Source organism: Cydia strobilella, chromosome Z (assembly GCF_947568885.1).
Source record: "Cydia strobilella chromosome Z, ilCydStro3.1, whole genome shotgun sequence".
Classification (NCBI taxonomy): domain Eukaryota; kingdom Metazoa; phylum Arthropoda; class Insecta; order Lepidoptera; family Tortricidae; genus Cydia; species Cydia strobilella.
This window is the reverse complement of record NC_086068.1, coordinates 38,147,203-38,165,301: the sequence shown is the minus strand read 5'-3', so window position 1 is coordinate 38,165,301 and position 18,099 is coordinate 38,147,203. Positions and strand designations below refer to the sequence as shown.

General features: G+C 40.8%; 1 protein-coding gene across 2 annotated transcripts in view; it reads right to left on the bottom strand.

Moving 5' to 3' along the window:
- The window catches only part of LOC134754863 (pre-mRNA 3'-end-processing factor FIP1), a 70,871-nt gene extending 64,464 nt beyond the window's left edge, over window positions 1-6,407 (bottom strand). The window contains exons 1-2 of one of the 2 annotated variants that reach the window (XM_063691309.1): window positions 6,270-6,407; window positions 6,004-6,161 (exon numbers count right to left, since the gene is read on the bottom strand). In XM_063691309.1, coding sequence (XP_063547379.1) covers window positions 6,004-6,156 — 153 coding nt within the window. In that variant the 5' untranslated portion in view covers window positions 6,157-6,161; window positions 6,270-6,407. The remainder of the gene's footprint in view (window positions 1-6,003; window positions 6,162-6,269) is intronic. The other variant, XM_063691310.1, reaches the window with a different exon arrangement.
- Window positions 6,408-18,099: the final 11,692 nt, after the last annotated feature.

Genomic DNA, 18,099 nt, shown 5'->3' with positions numbered 1-18,099 from the left:
TGTGGATTTACTTTTATTTAATGTGGATTCACATTTCCTTTGTTTTGTAGCTGCACCATCCATACATTTCAACCATATCCATATAAGTAATTCATATTCATTACTTTTCTATCTAGTGCAGAAAGTAAATCCATTGATTTCATTGCCATCATTTGATCAGTAGCAAGTAGATATTCACTAGTATCACAGAATAACTAATAGTACTACCGTACAGAAAATTCACTCCTTCACAAAAGCCAGATTTAGGTATAAAATTATACCTACACTCGCCGCCTGCAAGCAAAATTGAAACTTATAACGAACCGTGAATCTTCTTTGCGCGCCGCAGTTTTATGACCGAGCTGTGAGGGTTGTCACTTGACAAGTTTTTGTACCTATACCTACTGATTTATTATTTTTAAGACAAATATCTGAAACTGTACGAGACGCGGGATTTTGTTTTAGGAGATATCAGACCAAGATCTCTTACATGTTATCATTTTGCCTACATTTCGAAAAGTAAGTAAACCCGTTAATTTTGACTGTACTTTTTCAACTGTTTATACCTACCGATAGTTACGTTTCGCCATCTTTACCAGTTTGCCAACTTTTTATTTTAATACCTTATGTAAAACTTTACTTCGCTCAAAAGTTACGTTTTTTTTTTGTTTTTTTTTTTCTCAGTGCACCCACCTTGACGCTTTTCTGTTATTACAATTACAATCGTTGATTCTGTAAACATAAAATTTTTAGCCGGAGATAGTATGTCTGATTCATTAGCGGCATTTATAACTGTAGGCAAACATAACCTCTTAGCACATTTCGTAGCAATAAATAAGATTTCATTTCACAATTTCAGTTTTAACTTGATATCTAACTAATATTGTCTTCGGTTACCGCGATAGTTACTCATGAAATAAAACTATGAAAACGGATTATATCGCGTATATTGAATTTATAATACATCCCGACCACCCGTTGACCACGAACGCTGTAAAGAGTTCGAAACGTCGGGATGTATTATAAATTCAATATACGCGATATAATCCGTTTTCATAGTTTTATTTGATATCTAACTGTTAATTGATCACAATATTCATTAATTTACCAATTCACTAGCCTATTTTCTATTTAAACAACACAATCGCACGTAAACACATTAATCAGTCAATTTTATTATTACTAGTGAATATCTACTTGCTACTGATCAAATGATGGCAATGAAATCAATGAATTTACTTTCTCCACTAGATGGAAAAGTAATGAATATGAATTACTTATATGGATATAATAAGGGGGAAAGGTTATGTGTCGGCAAAATATGAACGTGTCACTTGTCGGCATCTACTTCTCTCCAAATCGCTGTTTGGCCGAATTCGAACGGTTCCTGGCGGAGGTAGGCGCCCGAGTCAGCCAGTGTCCGGAGTTCTTTACAATTGCCCAGTCTCATTGTCCACCCAAACTTCAATCCATAGACCGGTATACTGTTCACTTTTTCTGCAATAGTCCCAATGCCTGCTGCGACCGGTTCATGGGTGTCTATTGTTGCGCCTGTGAACGGGTTCCAGCAGGGGTTCTACATGACATTAAAGCTCTCCAAGGGGGCCTCTACGTGTTGGATCTATATCCCCACGCAAGCCTATCATAAGACCGGGATTTATAGGCCCGTGATATCCAAGGAGATACAAATAATAATAATAATAATAAATGGCTTGTAAGGCTTTCGATAGTTCGTTCAGATTTAGGCAATAACAGCCAGCTGCTTCTGAAGGAAAAGTAGGTCTCGTCAAGCTTATCGAGAATCTTGCAAAGGAGTAGCAGTTCTGGAAGCTTATTAACGCCGAGCATCGGGCGGCGGATATGATAACCCGACCACTGGTCCCCAGTGGACGGCTTCAGCGGCCGTGAGGATTAAATTACCTCAAAAAGTCTGGTGCGGAAAGGAAGGGGATACTACCGCAGCTACAAAATTCCCAAGAAAACGATGTGGGTTACGAACAGTCATGATTTGTCGAGCGATCCGGCTGACGCCCGGCGCCAATATGAGTCCGGGCCATCTGGTGTGAAATATGTTACCGGCTGCAGGCTGGTGACTCAGCAGGCCGCTTGCGGACAATGGACTACTGCTGCTATCAGCAAGAAGAGACAAATCAGGAAACACCACACGCTCACGCTTGCTACCTGGCATGTACGTGGGCTGTCCAAACCCGGAACATTGGAAACAGTGGAGAGAGAGATGGACAGGTATAAACTGGACATACTAGCCATTAGCGAGACGCACATAAAAGAGACTGGCCACTACACGACGCCCTCGGGGAATTTAGCTATAGTCTCGGGAAACCCAAGGAAAGGTTTCAGTGGTGTGGCAGTCATAGTCTCGAAACCTCTTATAGACAAAGTAATCGGGTATGATTGCATCAACGACAGAATACTTAAGCTCAGATTGGGAGCACATCCATACCCAATGAACTTAATCACGGTCTATGCCCCCACGGCATCGTCCTCTGAAGAAGCAATTAAGGAATTCTATGGTACCCTTGAAACGACCCTGCGCTCTATACTGAAGAAAGAACCGGTGATTCTCCTTGGAGATTTCAACGCCAAGGTTGGCAAAACAATTGAAGACGACCATATCCGAGACGTAGTTGGGAAGTACGGATTGGGCAACCGGAATGAAAGAGGTGAAATGCTCTTGCAATTTTGTGCGGAAAACCAACTATTGGTCATGAATACTTGGTTCAGGCAGCATCCTAGACGTCTCTACACGTGGACTTCTCCCAATGGGAGATACAGGAACCAAATTGATTTTATTTTAATGTGTCAACGTTGGAGATCAGCCATATTCGCATCAAAGACTCGACCAGGTGCAGACTGCGGAAGCGACCACCAGCTTCTTACTGCAAAACTCAAGATTCGTTTAAAGAATACCAAACGAGCAAACTTGAATAAACCGGTCCAACTTAATGAACGAGCGCGAATTGAGTTCCATGACAACCTCCAATCGAAGCTCCAAGATACAACTTATGACCCTTTTGAGTGAGAGAGACGCCGGGTCAACTTGGAATCATTTCAAAACCATTGCCCTCGAAACAGCTAAATTAGCTGAAGCTACCCACAAAACAACACGACCTAAAGCTGACTGGATGAGCACCGAAACCTGGGACAAAATCAACAAAAGGAAGGCTTGCAAAGAAAATGGCGTGCACTCCGATCAGGATAGATCCAGGGACTCGAAACTCCATACTGAGATCCAGAGGCTTTGTAGGAAAGACAGGAATGACTACATCAATAGGATATGCACCGAAAGGCTTCACAGACATCGCACACGAGGGACTTGTTCCAGAAGGTTAAACTACTCGCTAGCGAATTCAAACCTAAACAATGGACAATTGAAGACGAAAAAGGTGCTATACTAAAGGACAAAAGTGCAGTTCTAGAAAGATGGAGGCAGTACTGTCAGCAGCTGTATAGTGATACCATTGAGGAGGGCACAATTCCAAGGGATTACGTGGATAAGGAACCTGACATTCTTCTGAGTGAGGTCGAATCAGCTATTCAGATGCTGGAGCTCAAGGCTTGCGGCAGCGATGGCGTAACTGCACAGATGCTGAAAAGTATAGGAGTCGAAGGGCGCAAAATCATGCACAAGATCTGCGAGAAGGTCTGGAGAACAGGCGTATGGCCTGAGGACTGGACCGAATCCACAGTTGTACCCCCTTCACAAGAAAGGTTCTACGCGAAAATGTGAAAATTACCGCACCATTTCGCTCATATCACATGCCAGCAAAGTCTTCTTGCGAATCCTGAACAAGCGGCTAGAGAACTATATTGCCAGGCAAATACCCAGAGAGCAGGCAGGGTTTGTAAGAGGTAAAGGTACTCGGGAGCAAATACTCAACGTGAGGCAATTGATTGAGAAATGCAGAGGGCACGACGTCTTTATGGCCATGTGCTTCATTGACTACGCAAAGGCTTTTGATTGCATCAACTGGGGTAAAATGTTCAGAGTAATGGGCGAAATGGGAATACCGCAACACCTAATCTTTCCAGTGCAAAACTCATACTTAAGCAGCGAGTCTAGAGTGCGGATAGAGGACACTGTGTCACAACCCTTTAGAGCTGAACGAGGAGTGCGGCAAGGTTGTATCTTGTCACCGCAGCTGTTCAATCTCATCGGTGAACACATAATGAGAAGGGTATTGGAAGGCTGGGAGGGTGGTATCCAGGTTGGTGGCCAAAAAATTAATAACCTCCGTTTGGCAGACGACACGACTATAATAGGTGCCTCTAAAAAAGAACTTGCAGGGATGCTGCGAAGGATTGAGCTCATCAGCAATGAGTATGGTCTTAAAATCAACAGAAGCAAGACTAAGTTGATGTTTATCGATCGCCCTGGTCATACGCAGAGAACGAACGAGTTGCACGATCTGGAGGTTGTACACAAGTTTGTGTACCTGGGATCCCAAATAAGCGACGATGGTGAATGCGGCCAAGAGGTGGTTAGAAGAGGACAGATGGCCAAAGGTGCGGTGAAAAGACTCGAGAAAATATGGGAGAACAGAAGCATAAACTGCAAAACAAAGGTCAGACTAATGCGGACCCTTGTTTTCTCGATCTTTTTGTACGCGTCCGAAACCTGGACCATCAAAACCGATACCCGTCGCAGGATAGATGCGTTCGAGATGTGGTGCTGGCGAAGAATGCTCCGGATTTCATGGACTGAACGCCGTACAAATGTGTCTATTCTCGACGAACTTAACATTACAACGAGGCTATCCACTGTTTGCTCCCAACGTGTACTTGGTTTCTTCGGTCATCTGAGCAGGACAGGGCCAGATAGCCTGGAAAGGCTCATAATTACTGGCCGCATGGCAAGGAAGCATAGGGATGGACGTATGGCCACGCGTTGGGCGGACAGAATAACATCAGTGACAAACGCCACACTGCAGGCTAGCATGCACTGGGCCCAAGACAGAGCGGCCTGGAGAGCACTGGTGAAGAGTGTCCACACTCGTCACGTCCCTCAGCCATGAGGTTATGACAAAGAAGAAGAACTAGATTTGTCCTTACTTATCTCCTGATTGAGCTGCGCCCAAATATTTTTCCATTTTTACATGTGTGTATCTGCCGCATCTTTTCTAAAGCCAAAGAAGCTTATACATAGGTTGTAGGACTTGTCTTCGTCCGTGCCGTCGAACAGTCTATGTAGCTCAAGCCATACGTCTCTTGCATTTGTGTACCTCATGAACTTTCAAAGTGTCTCTTCTTTCATATTAGTAGTTACGATCAGCGGAGCAATTGCGTTAGCTTTTACAAAACGCTCTAGTTCTGTCTTGTACGTAGACACTGCATCTGTATCTGTTGGACTTTCGGGTTCTGTGGATTTTTTGAAGGAGCCTTCCACTATTTCCAGCGCTTGCGGAACGGTCGTAGCAGACTGATGGCTTTATATTTCCAAGTATCCCAATTTGATTTCCCTTCCAACAACCCAATTTGTATTTTAGCGATATTCTCCATTTTAGTAGGTGGGACCAATAACCTGATGTTGTTTAACACATGCGTGTAAGCAGAGCGTCAGTGGTGTCCGCCTTGGGACACAGTTTTGAAGAATGATATCACTTTACAAGAAGATTAATTAAAATATAGCACAAATCGAAACGTTATTTTATTTTCTCACATACGAGACATCGACAGAATTGATACATGACATATTTATTCTTTCGAGTGTGAGTTTATGCAAGTCACAAGTAAAAAATAATAATAATATATAGTTTAAATAACTAACAACTAGTATAAAAACTCCTTTAACAATAATTACATTTGAACCAAACTAAAGTACAAATAGTAACACCAGAAACTTGGCACATTTTCGTGTTTGGATGATGTTCAATTAGTCCAATTACTAATCTTATCCAATATAATTCATAACAAAAGGAGAAAATACGATTTTTAACATCATTAAATAGCAAACCGCCCGAGTATCTTCTTCGGATGTAAGAAACATGAAATGTTATAAACACTCACGTCAGGCAAATCTGGGTTGCGACCAGTCTCCGCCGGAACCTTCTCATTGAGAGGGGGAGGAGTGCCCTCTCGTAACTCCCCTGGACCGTCCCCATATAACCAGCTATCATCATTGTCTTCGCCTGGCGCACTTTCAACCACGGCGTCTGCCATTTCGTCTGAAATGAGGGGCCACGAGCAACGAGCGAAACACGTTAAAAATAAGTAAAATCAAATGAAAACAATAAAATAATTGAGCTAAGACGTTAATAATTCAGTTATATTACATTTAGTGGTCAACTGCAGATAAAAAGATTAAGTTAAAAACCGCAAACTTCACGCGATGGAGATAGCATTCCGACTATTCCGAGATTATATTTTCTTTGATAGCATTATTGGCATTTTTTTTTTGTTATAATGGATTCTGCTGCTAGGGCACTTTGCCAACGTCAAGTTTTTTAGGGACAAATCGATGATTTAGCCCAGAATTTTGAATTCCGAGAATTATAAACCTTATATAATTATTATATAATATTTTTAATTTGCAATAACACATATAGTTGTATACATACGAAATATTTAAAGACTTATATTATTTTTATCTAGAAAATATGCCAACATTTTTAAGACATTGGGTTCAGAACTAGCCAGAAGGGATTTTACATTACAGGGGAGGGAGACTTTGAATTTCAGCAAATTTCAGTAAGAATTATTGGTATTGACAAAATAAAATATCAAAATTAAAATTAAATGATTGATTATGATTGTCTGTTGTCAATGTTGGCAGTCCAATCTCATTGAACCGGGAAAGACTTTATCTATGGTCACTAAAAATTTTACTGAAATTGACGGACGCACCGGACTACCGGACTAAACCAATGCCATGAATGCAAAGGCCCCAGTACAGTGGTGAAGTATGGTTCATGACAGGGGGTGGGGGGGACATATAAAGAAATATAAAGATCTGCGTCGGTAAAGATGCAGGCGATTTCTATATCTTGCTCCCAGACAACCTACTTTTGCGTAAAGTCGGAGCTTTCGATTTTGCAAACTACGTCACCAGATGTCACTATAAAATTGATACAATTTTAAGGTATGAATATATCATGAATCGAACATTGAGAAGGTTGCATATACCTAGTGTGTCAAGACCTTTCTTTATTTATAATGTTGGTTACCCAGCAACGGCAACTGTTGACACTTTTGTTTACTGTCAGACAAATTAAATGTCGAAAACAGTTATATAAGGTTATTAAGATGACTGTACCTTGTTCCAAGCCTTCAAATTGGAGATTGAGATGGCGACATTCGTTTCATACTGGCAACACCACAGTTCCGATGACGTCAGGCGCAATAACGGCTTTTATGACAGGTTTTTTTCCATGTTTTTTCGAATCCAGCTGGCAGGCTGCGCGCCAATGCTCAGACCATTGGCGATTTGTTTCTGGCAGAGGAAACACCTATAAATAAGCTTAGAAAATTTTCGAAGTATTTTCTAAATAAATTCAGTCCCAATATGAATAGTTCAAATCCTGATAATGTTCAACATGATCCGGGCGCATCGGCTTTAACTGAGCACGAGCGCATGACCAGGTTAGAGGATGTAGTGTCCAAATTAGCCCACGAGGTAAGGTCTTTACGTGACAATTTTTCTACTCGCCCGCGGGAATACTCCAGTGATTCAGACGTGCTAGCCTGAGGATCTGGACATTCCAGAGGCTCCTCCGGTGCCTGTCCCGGAGCCTGCAAAGGATATTAGTTTCAAACTTGAGACTACCCTCAAGTCGTCGGGCGCGATAACCTCAATAGCATGCTGATATTTTGGACAAGTTGCAGCATTTCAATTCAAACGACTGGTCGCAGGTACGGTACATAGATGCTCAGAATACGTACGTGTCATCTCCTGGCTTTACTGATTTGGAGAATAATGACATGAGAAAGTCTTTTGATCGTAACCGTGCCCTCGCCGTTACGGAAAAGACTAGCCGCTGTATCTCATGTTCTCATCATACAAAATGAAAAATTGAAAGCTGGCTTTGAAACCTTCGTGTCTTGGATAAGTTCGCAGGGTGATTGCACGGTTGAGGCGGTAGCAGACAAAATCAACGAAGTGTTCTCGGAGGGTGACTATTCTCGCATTCACTTGGACCTCTTGCTGATGGTCTGTGGCCGTCGCGCAGACATTATCCAGCAACGGAGAGATGAAGTATTGAACTTCGTCAAGGATCGCTACATGAAGGAATCTCTTCCAACTCAGGAGCACCTCTTCGATGATAAGCGGTTTTCTGACTGTATAACGAAGAATGGCGAAATTGACAAGGTATTTTTCTGTCCACGCACTCCTGCGCAAGGAGTTGCTAGCAAACGAGCTCCTGCGCAAGGAGTCTCACAGCCGAAACAGAGCAAGAAGGCTGCGGACTATTCTAGTTTCCGCGTGTATCCTGGGCCCTCTGCTGCTCCCGCCCGGGCTCCTCAGGACAGAAAGCGAAAAGCCGAGCCATTTCGATCCAATCAGCTAAGCGACAAATATTACAGGAACAGGCAAGGTAAGCGATCTCGCAGGCGCTACGACTGACTATCACAGCTGCCAAGCGGGTCAACTGGAGCTTTTTATAAATCAATGGAAAGCCATGGGGGCTCCAGACTACATAATCAAACTTTTGTCTGGGTACCAGATACCCTTTGTCAGGCTTTGTCAAAAAACCGCCTTTAGTTCACCCCTCCAGACTTTCGTCAAAATTATCCACGAAGGAAAGCCCGGAAATGATCGTTCAAATGAAAGGCATGATAGAACAGGGTCTGCTAGAGTCGGCTTCGTTGACCCCAAGTTTTGTATCAACCATGTTGGTCCGCCTAAAGCAAAGGGGGCGCAATATAAGGACTTAGAATTTTTTTGACCAAAAGTGAAAATTATACAGGAATCATAAAACACTTAGAAAAATTTCATTCGAAACGCTAAAATAAGCATGTTTTGTAGAAAAAACTTTTTCTCTAAAATCAAAAATGGCCGAGATATTGGACCTGAAAGTTGAGCCGATTTTTAGGACAGAAAAAGTTCGATGGGTGTTGTTGTCATTATGACCCCTATTTTTTATGATGCTATCGTATAGAAGACGCTGACGCGTGAACCACACACCGCTCAACGTACCGAGGAAGAGGGGGAAGGAGTCTCTAGGGAGCTGACGCGTGAACCACACACCGCTCAGCTAGAGTGCAGTGCCCCTAGCAGCCGATCCGCGACTGCGAAGAACACTGGCCGATCGCTGCGAGTGCGCGGGGTTATATACGGTTCGGCGCGCGGGGTGCGCGGCGCGGTCGGCGGTGGGGCGCGGCGCTCGGACAGGCGGCCGCATGAATCTAGTATAACTGGATCGGTCATGAGGAGTGGGGGAAAATGACCGAACGGGATAGTCTTATGTATCTTTCAGTAGGAGTAGCAGAGAAAGCGCTGTTATTGTTTGTCCTTGTCATAGTTTCACTTTTCCACCGCTGCCACAACCGAGGTTGTGGCAAACAAATAAGTACGTGACATGTCATGTTTGTTCGTTGCTTGTTTAATTATCGTTGTTTTGTATGAAATAGTGCTTTCTCTTATGAAATATAGTAATGGTTAGCGTTTTGAATGCTTGAACTTTGATAAAATACTGGTGAATTGTTCTGTAATCGGCTGTAAAAGCCGCTCTGAGCAAAAATATGAGATCATAACCTTTCACACGTAAGTACGGTATTTTACACCTTCCTCTTAACGCACTATGTGAGAATAACATCGTAAAATTACGTTACACTCAAAACAATGTAGAATCAAACGATTTCAATAAAAATATCACAATTATTTACGCAAATTAACAAAACATTATTTGTAAAATTATCCGCCCAAATTACGTAGGTAGGTAGGAGTCTGAGGTCAGCCATTTTTAAACTTCTTCTAATTTAGCTGCATAACAATCATGTTAGGGATACCAGATGAAAATATCATAATTTTATGGGTAATTTTGACCTCAAAGTTTTTTCGTACTTCTAATTCCAAAAAATAAATAAACAAATGTTGTGAAGATTAAATGTGGTGTACATTAATTGGTGTGATTGCGATTTGTGATTTCTTTAAATTAAAACCCATAATACATTTTATTTTACGTTTTATTTACTAAACATGTTTAGTTTTGTACCACCTGCGCGAATTATAGGAGGTATTTCATTGTTTATACGCCTAAAAAGAACGGCCCATTGACATTTTATTTAACAATTTTTTAATACCGTCAAACAAGCTAACTTAGCCTCCAGGGTAATCGCCCCAACGTGATATCAAATATTGGGGTAATTTTTACGAATATGGTATCCCCACGTTTATGACGTCATCTATGTCTATCCCTTACGGGCGCACGCGTATAGCTGGTCTATGTAATGCTAGGTCTATGGGCGGCCGGTTCTGCGTGGCTGTGTTGTGGTGCCGCCTTGTATGTGTGCGTGCTGTGGCGCGTCATCACAATACACGTAGTTATAGACATGAAACCGAGCGACCAGGGGTAAGAGAAACACATATTCATGAGACAGACAGTTTCATGTATGGCAGCATAATCCTTTTTAGGGTTCCGTACCCAAAGGGTAATAACGGGACCCTATTATTAAGACTCCGCTGCCCGTCTGTCACCAGGCTGTATCTCACGAATCGTGATAGCTAGACAGTTGAATTTTTACAGATGATGTATTTATGTTGCAGCGATAACAACAAATACTAAAAAGTACGGAACCCTCGGTGGGCGAGTCCGACTCGCACTTGGCCGGTTTTTTATCTCTTTCCCTCTTATAAATTTCGGTATTTCGCCATCGCCTCCATTTCATTCGGCATTTTTTCATGGTCGGGTTATGCCATCATAGCAAACCATTGCAGCAGCATTGTTCCTATGATTTATCGGGTCGCTTATTAGGAAAACAAGAACGATTTTAAAATCCAACGTGACGGACGTGAAAAACCATCTCCCCTGTTGGGGTGCAATGGGGTTGAAATGTCTAAATATCAATATGGGTGTCGTTTTTATGGTTTTTTGGGACGTTAATTACGAAAATCGCATCGATTTTGAAATTGAATAATGTGCTCATGAAAATTCTTGAAAGTACTCGTATTTGTGCCAAATTGCAATTCAAACGGTCCAGTAGTTTCGGAGCAAATCGGTTGTAACAGACGGACCGACAGACAGCCACACGTGATCCTATAAGGGTTCTAATTTTGCTTTTGAGGTATGGAGACCCGCGTTATACTAATAGATTTTTAAATTTGTATTAGGTGCCATCTCGATCGTCGTCAATCGGTACCTAGGCGAGTGCGGGCGGCGCGGCGGGATGGACGGGGCGGGAGGAGTAAGTCATCAGGAAACTTGCTGATTGAATGTACTCATTACCGATTTTGCTTCTTATAAGTCTAGGTTTCCATTCTAAGTAAAATGCAAAAAACATCGTAAGTACATATATATGTATTCTACCTACGAACCATATAAACCATCTTTTGTAAGTCGTTATAAAACCATATTTTCTCCTTCCCCTGTCTCCCCCGCACCCTGTACATCAGACAAAACGACAGATTTATAAATCACGCGGGCGAAGCCGCGGGCAAAAGCTAGTTTTGTATAACGTTTCAAGTGGTAACATTTCGATTTTATATTAATTAATCAAATTTGAAATTAGAGTAGTAGTAGTAGAGTAAACGGATAATAAATAATGATCACAGTTTCATATAAAATACTAGCTTTTGCCCGCGACTTCGTCTGCGTGGAATTAGTAATTTGGGTAGCTTATTTTTAAACAATCAGCTAGATTTATTGTTTCCCCATACAAACTTTCACCCCTTTTTACTGCCTAAATTTTACCCGCTGAACATTCAGCTTGTGGTGGCCCCCTGGTGGGAGATCAGCAGCGTCTCCAGCAGAAACTTGGTCACCAAAGTCTTGCAGGCACCGAGTGACCCATGGGAAGTCACCTCCAGGTGTTCTACGTCTTGGAAAGTTCAACCTGAGTACAGCAAACAGTATCTACTGCACGTTAAGCGTGTGGTAGCTCTTGTCAGACGCCTGCTTCATCTGGCAGATCTCCAGGTGTTCCAGGTCTTGGAGAACTTAACCTGCCTACAGCATACTCTACCAACTTCAGATTAAAGGAATTTTACCCTCATCAGGTACATCCAGCAGCACTCCAGGTGTTCCAGGTCTTGAGCTATCTCCATCATACACTACCAACGACACGTTGAGCGAGTGTTACCCCTGACCTTTTGTACCCAGCAGCACTCCAGGTGTTCCAGATCTTGAGCTTTTCCCATAATACACTACTAGCGGTACGTTGAGCGAGTGTTACCCCTGATCCGTTGCACCCAGCAGCACTCCAGGTGTTCCAGGGCTTGAGCTTTCCTCATCATATACAACCATCGTCACGTTGAGCGAGTGTTACCCCTGACCCTTTGCTCCCAGTAGCATTCCACATTGTCTTGAGCTTTATCCATCGTATACTACCGGCAGCACGTTGAGCGATTGTTACCCCTGACCCGTTGCACCCAGGAGCACTCCGGGTGTTCCAGGTCTTGAGCTGCCTCCATCATACATTACCAGCGGCACTTTGAGTGAGTGTTAGAAGAGTGGAGAAGAGAACAGGTTGACTTCGGGAATAAAAACTACTCTACACCCTCCCCAACAATTAAGACTATCTCCATATCAAATTTCATCTAAATCGGTTTTATTGGGTTCCATACAAAGTTCCACTCCCCTTTTCACCCCCTTTAGGGTTGATTTCTAGGGTAAAACCTATCCTATGTCCCTCACGCAAAATAGGCGCAATAGTAATCGAGTTGCGGAAACCAAGCTCGCGAATATCTATCCTATGTCCTTCCCCAGGACTCAAATTATCTCCATACCAAACTTCATCTAAATCGGTTCAGCGGTTATTGATTCCCCATACAAATGTCAACTCCCCTTTCCATCCCCTTAAGGAGTGAGTTCTGGGATAAAAAGTATCCTATGTCCTTTCCCGGTACTAGGGCTCCCGGTATCCGTGTTACACGCCGAAACGTATACCCGTGTTCTTAAGCCCGGCGGTACTAAGAACCCGGTTTACACGGAACCGCCGGGATTCGAAAACGTTTCGAAGGAACGTTCCCAAGAAACGTATCTCAGACACGTATCTCCGTTTACACGGGTACTTAAGACCGTTCCGAACGGGTCCGAATTCTCCGAACCAGTTTCAGCCAATGTACAATAGTAACAAGGTCCACTTTCCACTATTATTATGTTGACTTCAGATGAATTCGTTTGTCGTACGATTTTTAAAGTGAAACTTTTATTCTATCGCCCCCATTTATTAAGTTAACATTAAAACCGCGATTTTAATACCGTAATTCGAATTAATTTCCGATTTTTTTTTGTTAAATACCTAAATTCCGAAAAAAGTTTCACTTGCATCGTGGTTTCATAAAACCGCACAATTACTTTTTTTTAAATTGTTTTTAACCGTATTGATAAAACATAGGTACTGAGCCATCTTCCTGTATTTAATAGTAGGTATACATAATTTTTATTTTAAACTATTTATATCATTTAATAAAACCGATTGCTTCTAAGCTAATGACATAAATTTGATATCGATCATAGTTTTTTTTTTTATAATTACATAATGGTATAGTATTTTCGTTAATAATACATGTGCAGACAGAATACAATATTAATTAAAAATAACAGTTTAATGATTTCGTGGTTATTTTTATCTCGGGTCTATTACTGCTTTGCGAAAACAACAAACCTGCCAACGGCGCAAAAAACTTAGGACCACAAAAGCGGGATTATCGAGTAATCATGCTCAAATGAAAGGCAGAATTTTACCCAAGAACCATAAAAACCCATACTACCTTGGATAACTTGCGATAATATTGCTAATTACATTAAGATAGATCTTTAAATTGGTAATCATTCATAATTCACTTTGGTCACTTTCTCACTAGAGTTCAGGTAATAAACTTAAATGCGCACGTTGCCGACCGGTGGTCCATCCATCCATTGTTTTCCAATATCCTTTTGTTTATCATCGTCGAAAACATGTAGGTTCCCAAACTATTATCACAAGTGTCACCGACAATTATAAGCTTTATGTCGTTGTAATAAGGTCAAAACATCTGCACAAGAAAATGTTTTCCATTGTTTTGTAGCCGCACCCCACTAAAAAGCGTTTTACTATGGTAAGAGGTACCTAGAGCAAAAACAATTAGAATTTATTGAGAAGGTGCAATTTTATCAAGTTGATTTAAAGTGTTTATTAATAACTAGCGACCCGCCCCGGCTTCGCATGGAGAGTCAAGCATAATAAAATACATTATGTAAGAAGTATTCACTTCGGAAGCCTAATAATACTAAGACTTCACTATCCATCAGTCTGTCACCACTCACTAGGCTTTATCTCATGAACCGTGATATCTAGACAGTTGAAATTTTTACAGATGTATTTCTGTTGCCGCCATAACAAAAAAAAAATTAAAATTAAATTTTGTACGGAACCTTCGGTGGGCGAGTCCGACTCGCACTTGTCCGGTTTTTTTAGAAGTTAATAATGGGTTAATTATTCTTAAAATATAGACAGACAGCCATCGCGCACTTTTTTGTAGACCAATGAAAGATAGACAATTCCACCATACATTGTGCTTATATCTCAAATAGATTGGGCAGCGTTTTCGATTAGGCTCCTAGCCAGCGTGATTTATTGTAACTTCATTAGCAAACATCGTCATATTTCTACCAATTTAAATAAAACCTTAACAAAATATACACATAAACATTCCCAAAGAAACACTTCATTCATAGGTGAGGTCTGGTTATCGCGAACATACAGACGCGGCGGGGGTCTTTGTTTTATAAGGTGTACCTACAAGACAAGAAATACAATTTCATATCATGTTCTCAAATTAAACTAAAAATAAAGAAGCAAGTTAAAATGTATTTTTTTTTTATAAATACTTACTTAATGCCAATTTCGAACATTAGTTTGCTTCCTGTCTACATACTGAACTCGACGGTTCTAATATTTTTTTAAATAGGTACTAGCAGGTTTTTTTTACTATATTGGTAACCTGCAACGTAAAAAAAGGAGCTATTTAAAGTGCTATATAAAATACTACTTTGATAAGAAGCGTGAATACTCGTATATAATACCTATTGCAAGCAAAAACTACCACACGAAAGGGTTTTCTAAACCGTTTATTGAATTTCGACTCTATGTCCCACGGAATAAGGTTAAATATGACAGAAACTCGTCATGAATCTTTTGTCTATTCATTTGTAGCTGGCGTTCGTTCCTTCTCTACTGTCGTCAAGGACGTGTCCCGGAGCCACGGATAAATAAGATACGTTTCTTCGAATACCCGTTTATCCGTGTACACGGGTCTTAACTACACGTTTCTTAATTAAACGTGCGGAACGGGCCAGAAAACCGTTTACGTATTATTCGGACACGGGTATTCGAAACGTGTAAACGAAACACGGATTCGACCGCGAGCCCTACCCGGTACCCGGTACTCACTATCTGTATACCAAATTTATAAAATTGATCCCATAGCTCTTATGTCAGCGAATTAAGAACTATGGGACATATTTTTGAGTAAGTTGTACTAAAAAAATAAGTTTTGAACCTTATTTTATCTCATATAAGTCATCACTATCATCAGTTTCGTATGTTACCGGCTTTTGGGAATGTTACTGGTAACATTGGTAACTTACTAGTAACATTCCCAAATGGAAACTTACTGGTAGCGGGAATGTTACCGCTGCCCATCACTAGACGCAGCTATAAGTTAGAGCGAGAAAGAAATATTATAGCCGTATTTAACAGACTATCGTAAAAGCCGTTAAGACTACCACAACTCACCGCAGCCTTGGTGCGGTGCGGCGCACGTATCGACAGTGTGCAAGGTTGTTACTTCACATACGTTAAGGACGCAGCTATAAGTTAGAGCGAGAAAGAGATATTTTGACCGCACCAATACGGCTTTTCGAGATATTCTCTTTCTCGCTCTCACTTATTGGGTGTGGCGCACCAAGATAGCGGTGCGGTGCGGTAGTCTGTTACGCATTTTACACACGATCGCACATACGCCGCACTGCACCAAGGGCGCGGACCGATGCGGAAAATGGGGTTGGCCGGTCGAAATAATTAACAGAGGGCGCCAGCATAGCTTGCCCTGTCAATCCCTAGAATTGTGTAAAATTTTTGTTTTTTTAATGCCCTGGATGCCAGCCCTTTAAGCCAAATCTTATAGAAAAAGGGGCAAGCTATGATGGCGCCATCTCTGCAAACCTTTGACAGTTGCCAACCCCATTGGCTGACCGTTTACCTTAAAGATCCGACATCATTTAACATCCTTATAAGAACAAACCTCGCCGTACGTGCTTTTTGAAGTAAATATAGATGCTTTTCTCCACCGATTTGTATGGTTTATGGTGGGCTACAAATTCTGTCCCTCACGGGCGCACGCGGTACGCCACTTCTATAGGATCCTACCTTCTATGGGCCAAAGCAACAATAAAATAAACATGTGTCATTTTGATGAGTACGATGTGGATGACACATGTCTGACATGTTGTCAAACACAATACTAAAATTTTATGGTGTTTTAATATATTTTTTAGTGTGGTGTATGCATGTTACAGTCTCAAAACAAATATTTGAATGGATTGGATACCTTACTTACATTGGATATAGGTTTGAGTTCAATTCAATCTCAAGTCAGAACAAAGGTCACGTGGTACATTTTTCAAATTAACTTTTTAGTACTTTTTCGGGAAAAAATCAAAAAACTAAGAGCTTATTGCTAATCTGTAGCATGAGATGAATCAAATGACATATAATTTATTAAAATCGGACCATAACTGTAGATCTGATGGGATGAACAAAAATCGGCCTCGCGTAATATATATATATATATATATAGATTTCAAGTCAAAAGTAGATTTTAAGCAGCAAAAACAATTGGAAAACCTTTATTTATTTATTTAATCTTTATTGCACAAAAGAAAATACAATCGTACAAAAGATGGACTTAATGCTATAAGGCATTCTCTATCAGTCAACCTTTGGACAAAGCAGATAATTTAGAGGCGGTGCAACATCATGTAATATAAAAACAAAGAACGTACTTTACTTTATTTAATTACACAGCTCATTAATTTGTGGCATGAGCACGAATATTTGTTCCCGAGTCATGTGTGTTTTCTATGTATTTAAGTATCTATATAGGTATCATATATCCTTGTCTAAGTACCCAAAACGGAAGCCTTATTAAGCTCACTGTTGGACTCAATTTGTGTAGTACTCGTAATGTCCTATAATATTTATTTATTTATCAAGTAATATAAATAATAAACCAGCGCTGTTTACGACAAAGGTAAAAAACAACTCATCAAAATCCTCGAGAAAAATCCTGCCCTACAGGGGTGTGCTGCAGTCTTATGCAAAATATGCAAGGGGCTTTCTTGCTCCAACTCGGACTTGGACAAAGGCATGGCCCCTGAACAAAACGATGAATTGAGTAATTTCGGAGAAAACGAAAAATAAATATAATATTAATAACTAAACATGTTCATAGTTGGTATTAGGTGCATATTGTACCTAGTGTAGTGCTCTTGAACAAGTTAGATCATTTACTGAATAATTGCATTCGGTTTTATTTCTGTCTCTGTAAATACGACCATGTCGACGATTGTATTTGCTTTTGTGCAATAAAGATTAAATAAATAAATAAATAAAAGTTTTCCAATTGTTTTGCCGATTAAAACCTACTTTGACTTGAAATATTTGATTTTTTCATTTTCTTCAACTAAAACCATCCATATTTCGCAAAATATTGATCCTTTAAGTATGAATATGGTCTCATTCGACTCAGCGCAAAAAATTACACGAAAATGACACCTCATATGCCCAGTTTGTAAACTGTGCATTTCTTTAAATGAACCCCCTGACCACACCCCCCGAAAAGGGGGTCAGAACCCTAAATGTTGATAGAACTCATCAGATCCTCATTTCTAGTTCCAAGATAAAGATAAAAAACAAAGTTTCATGGATGTACATATTTTGCCGCCAAATGGCCATATTTAGTCT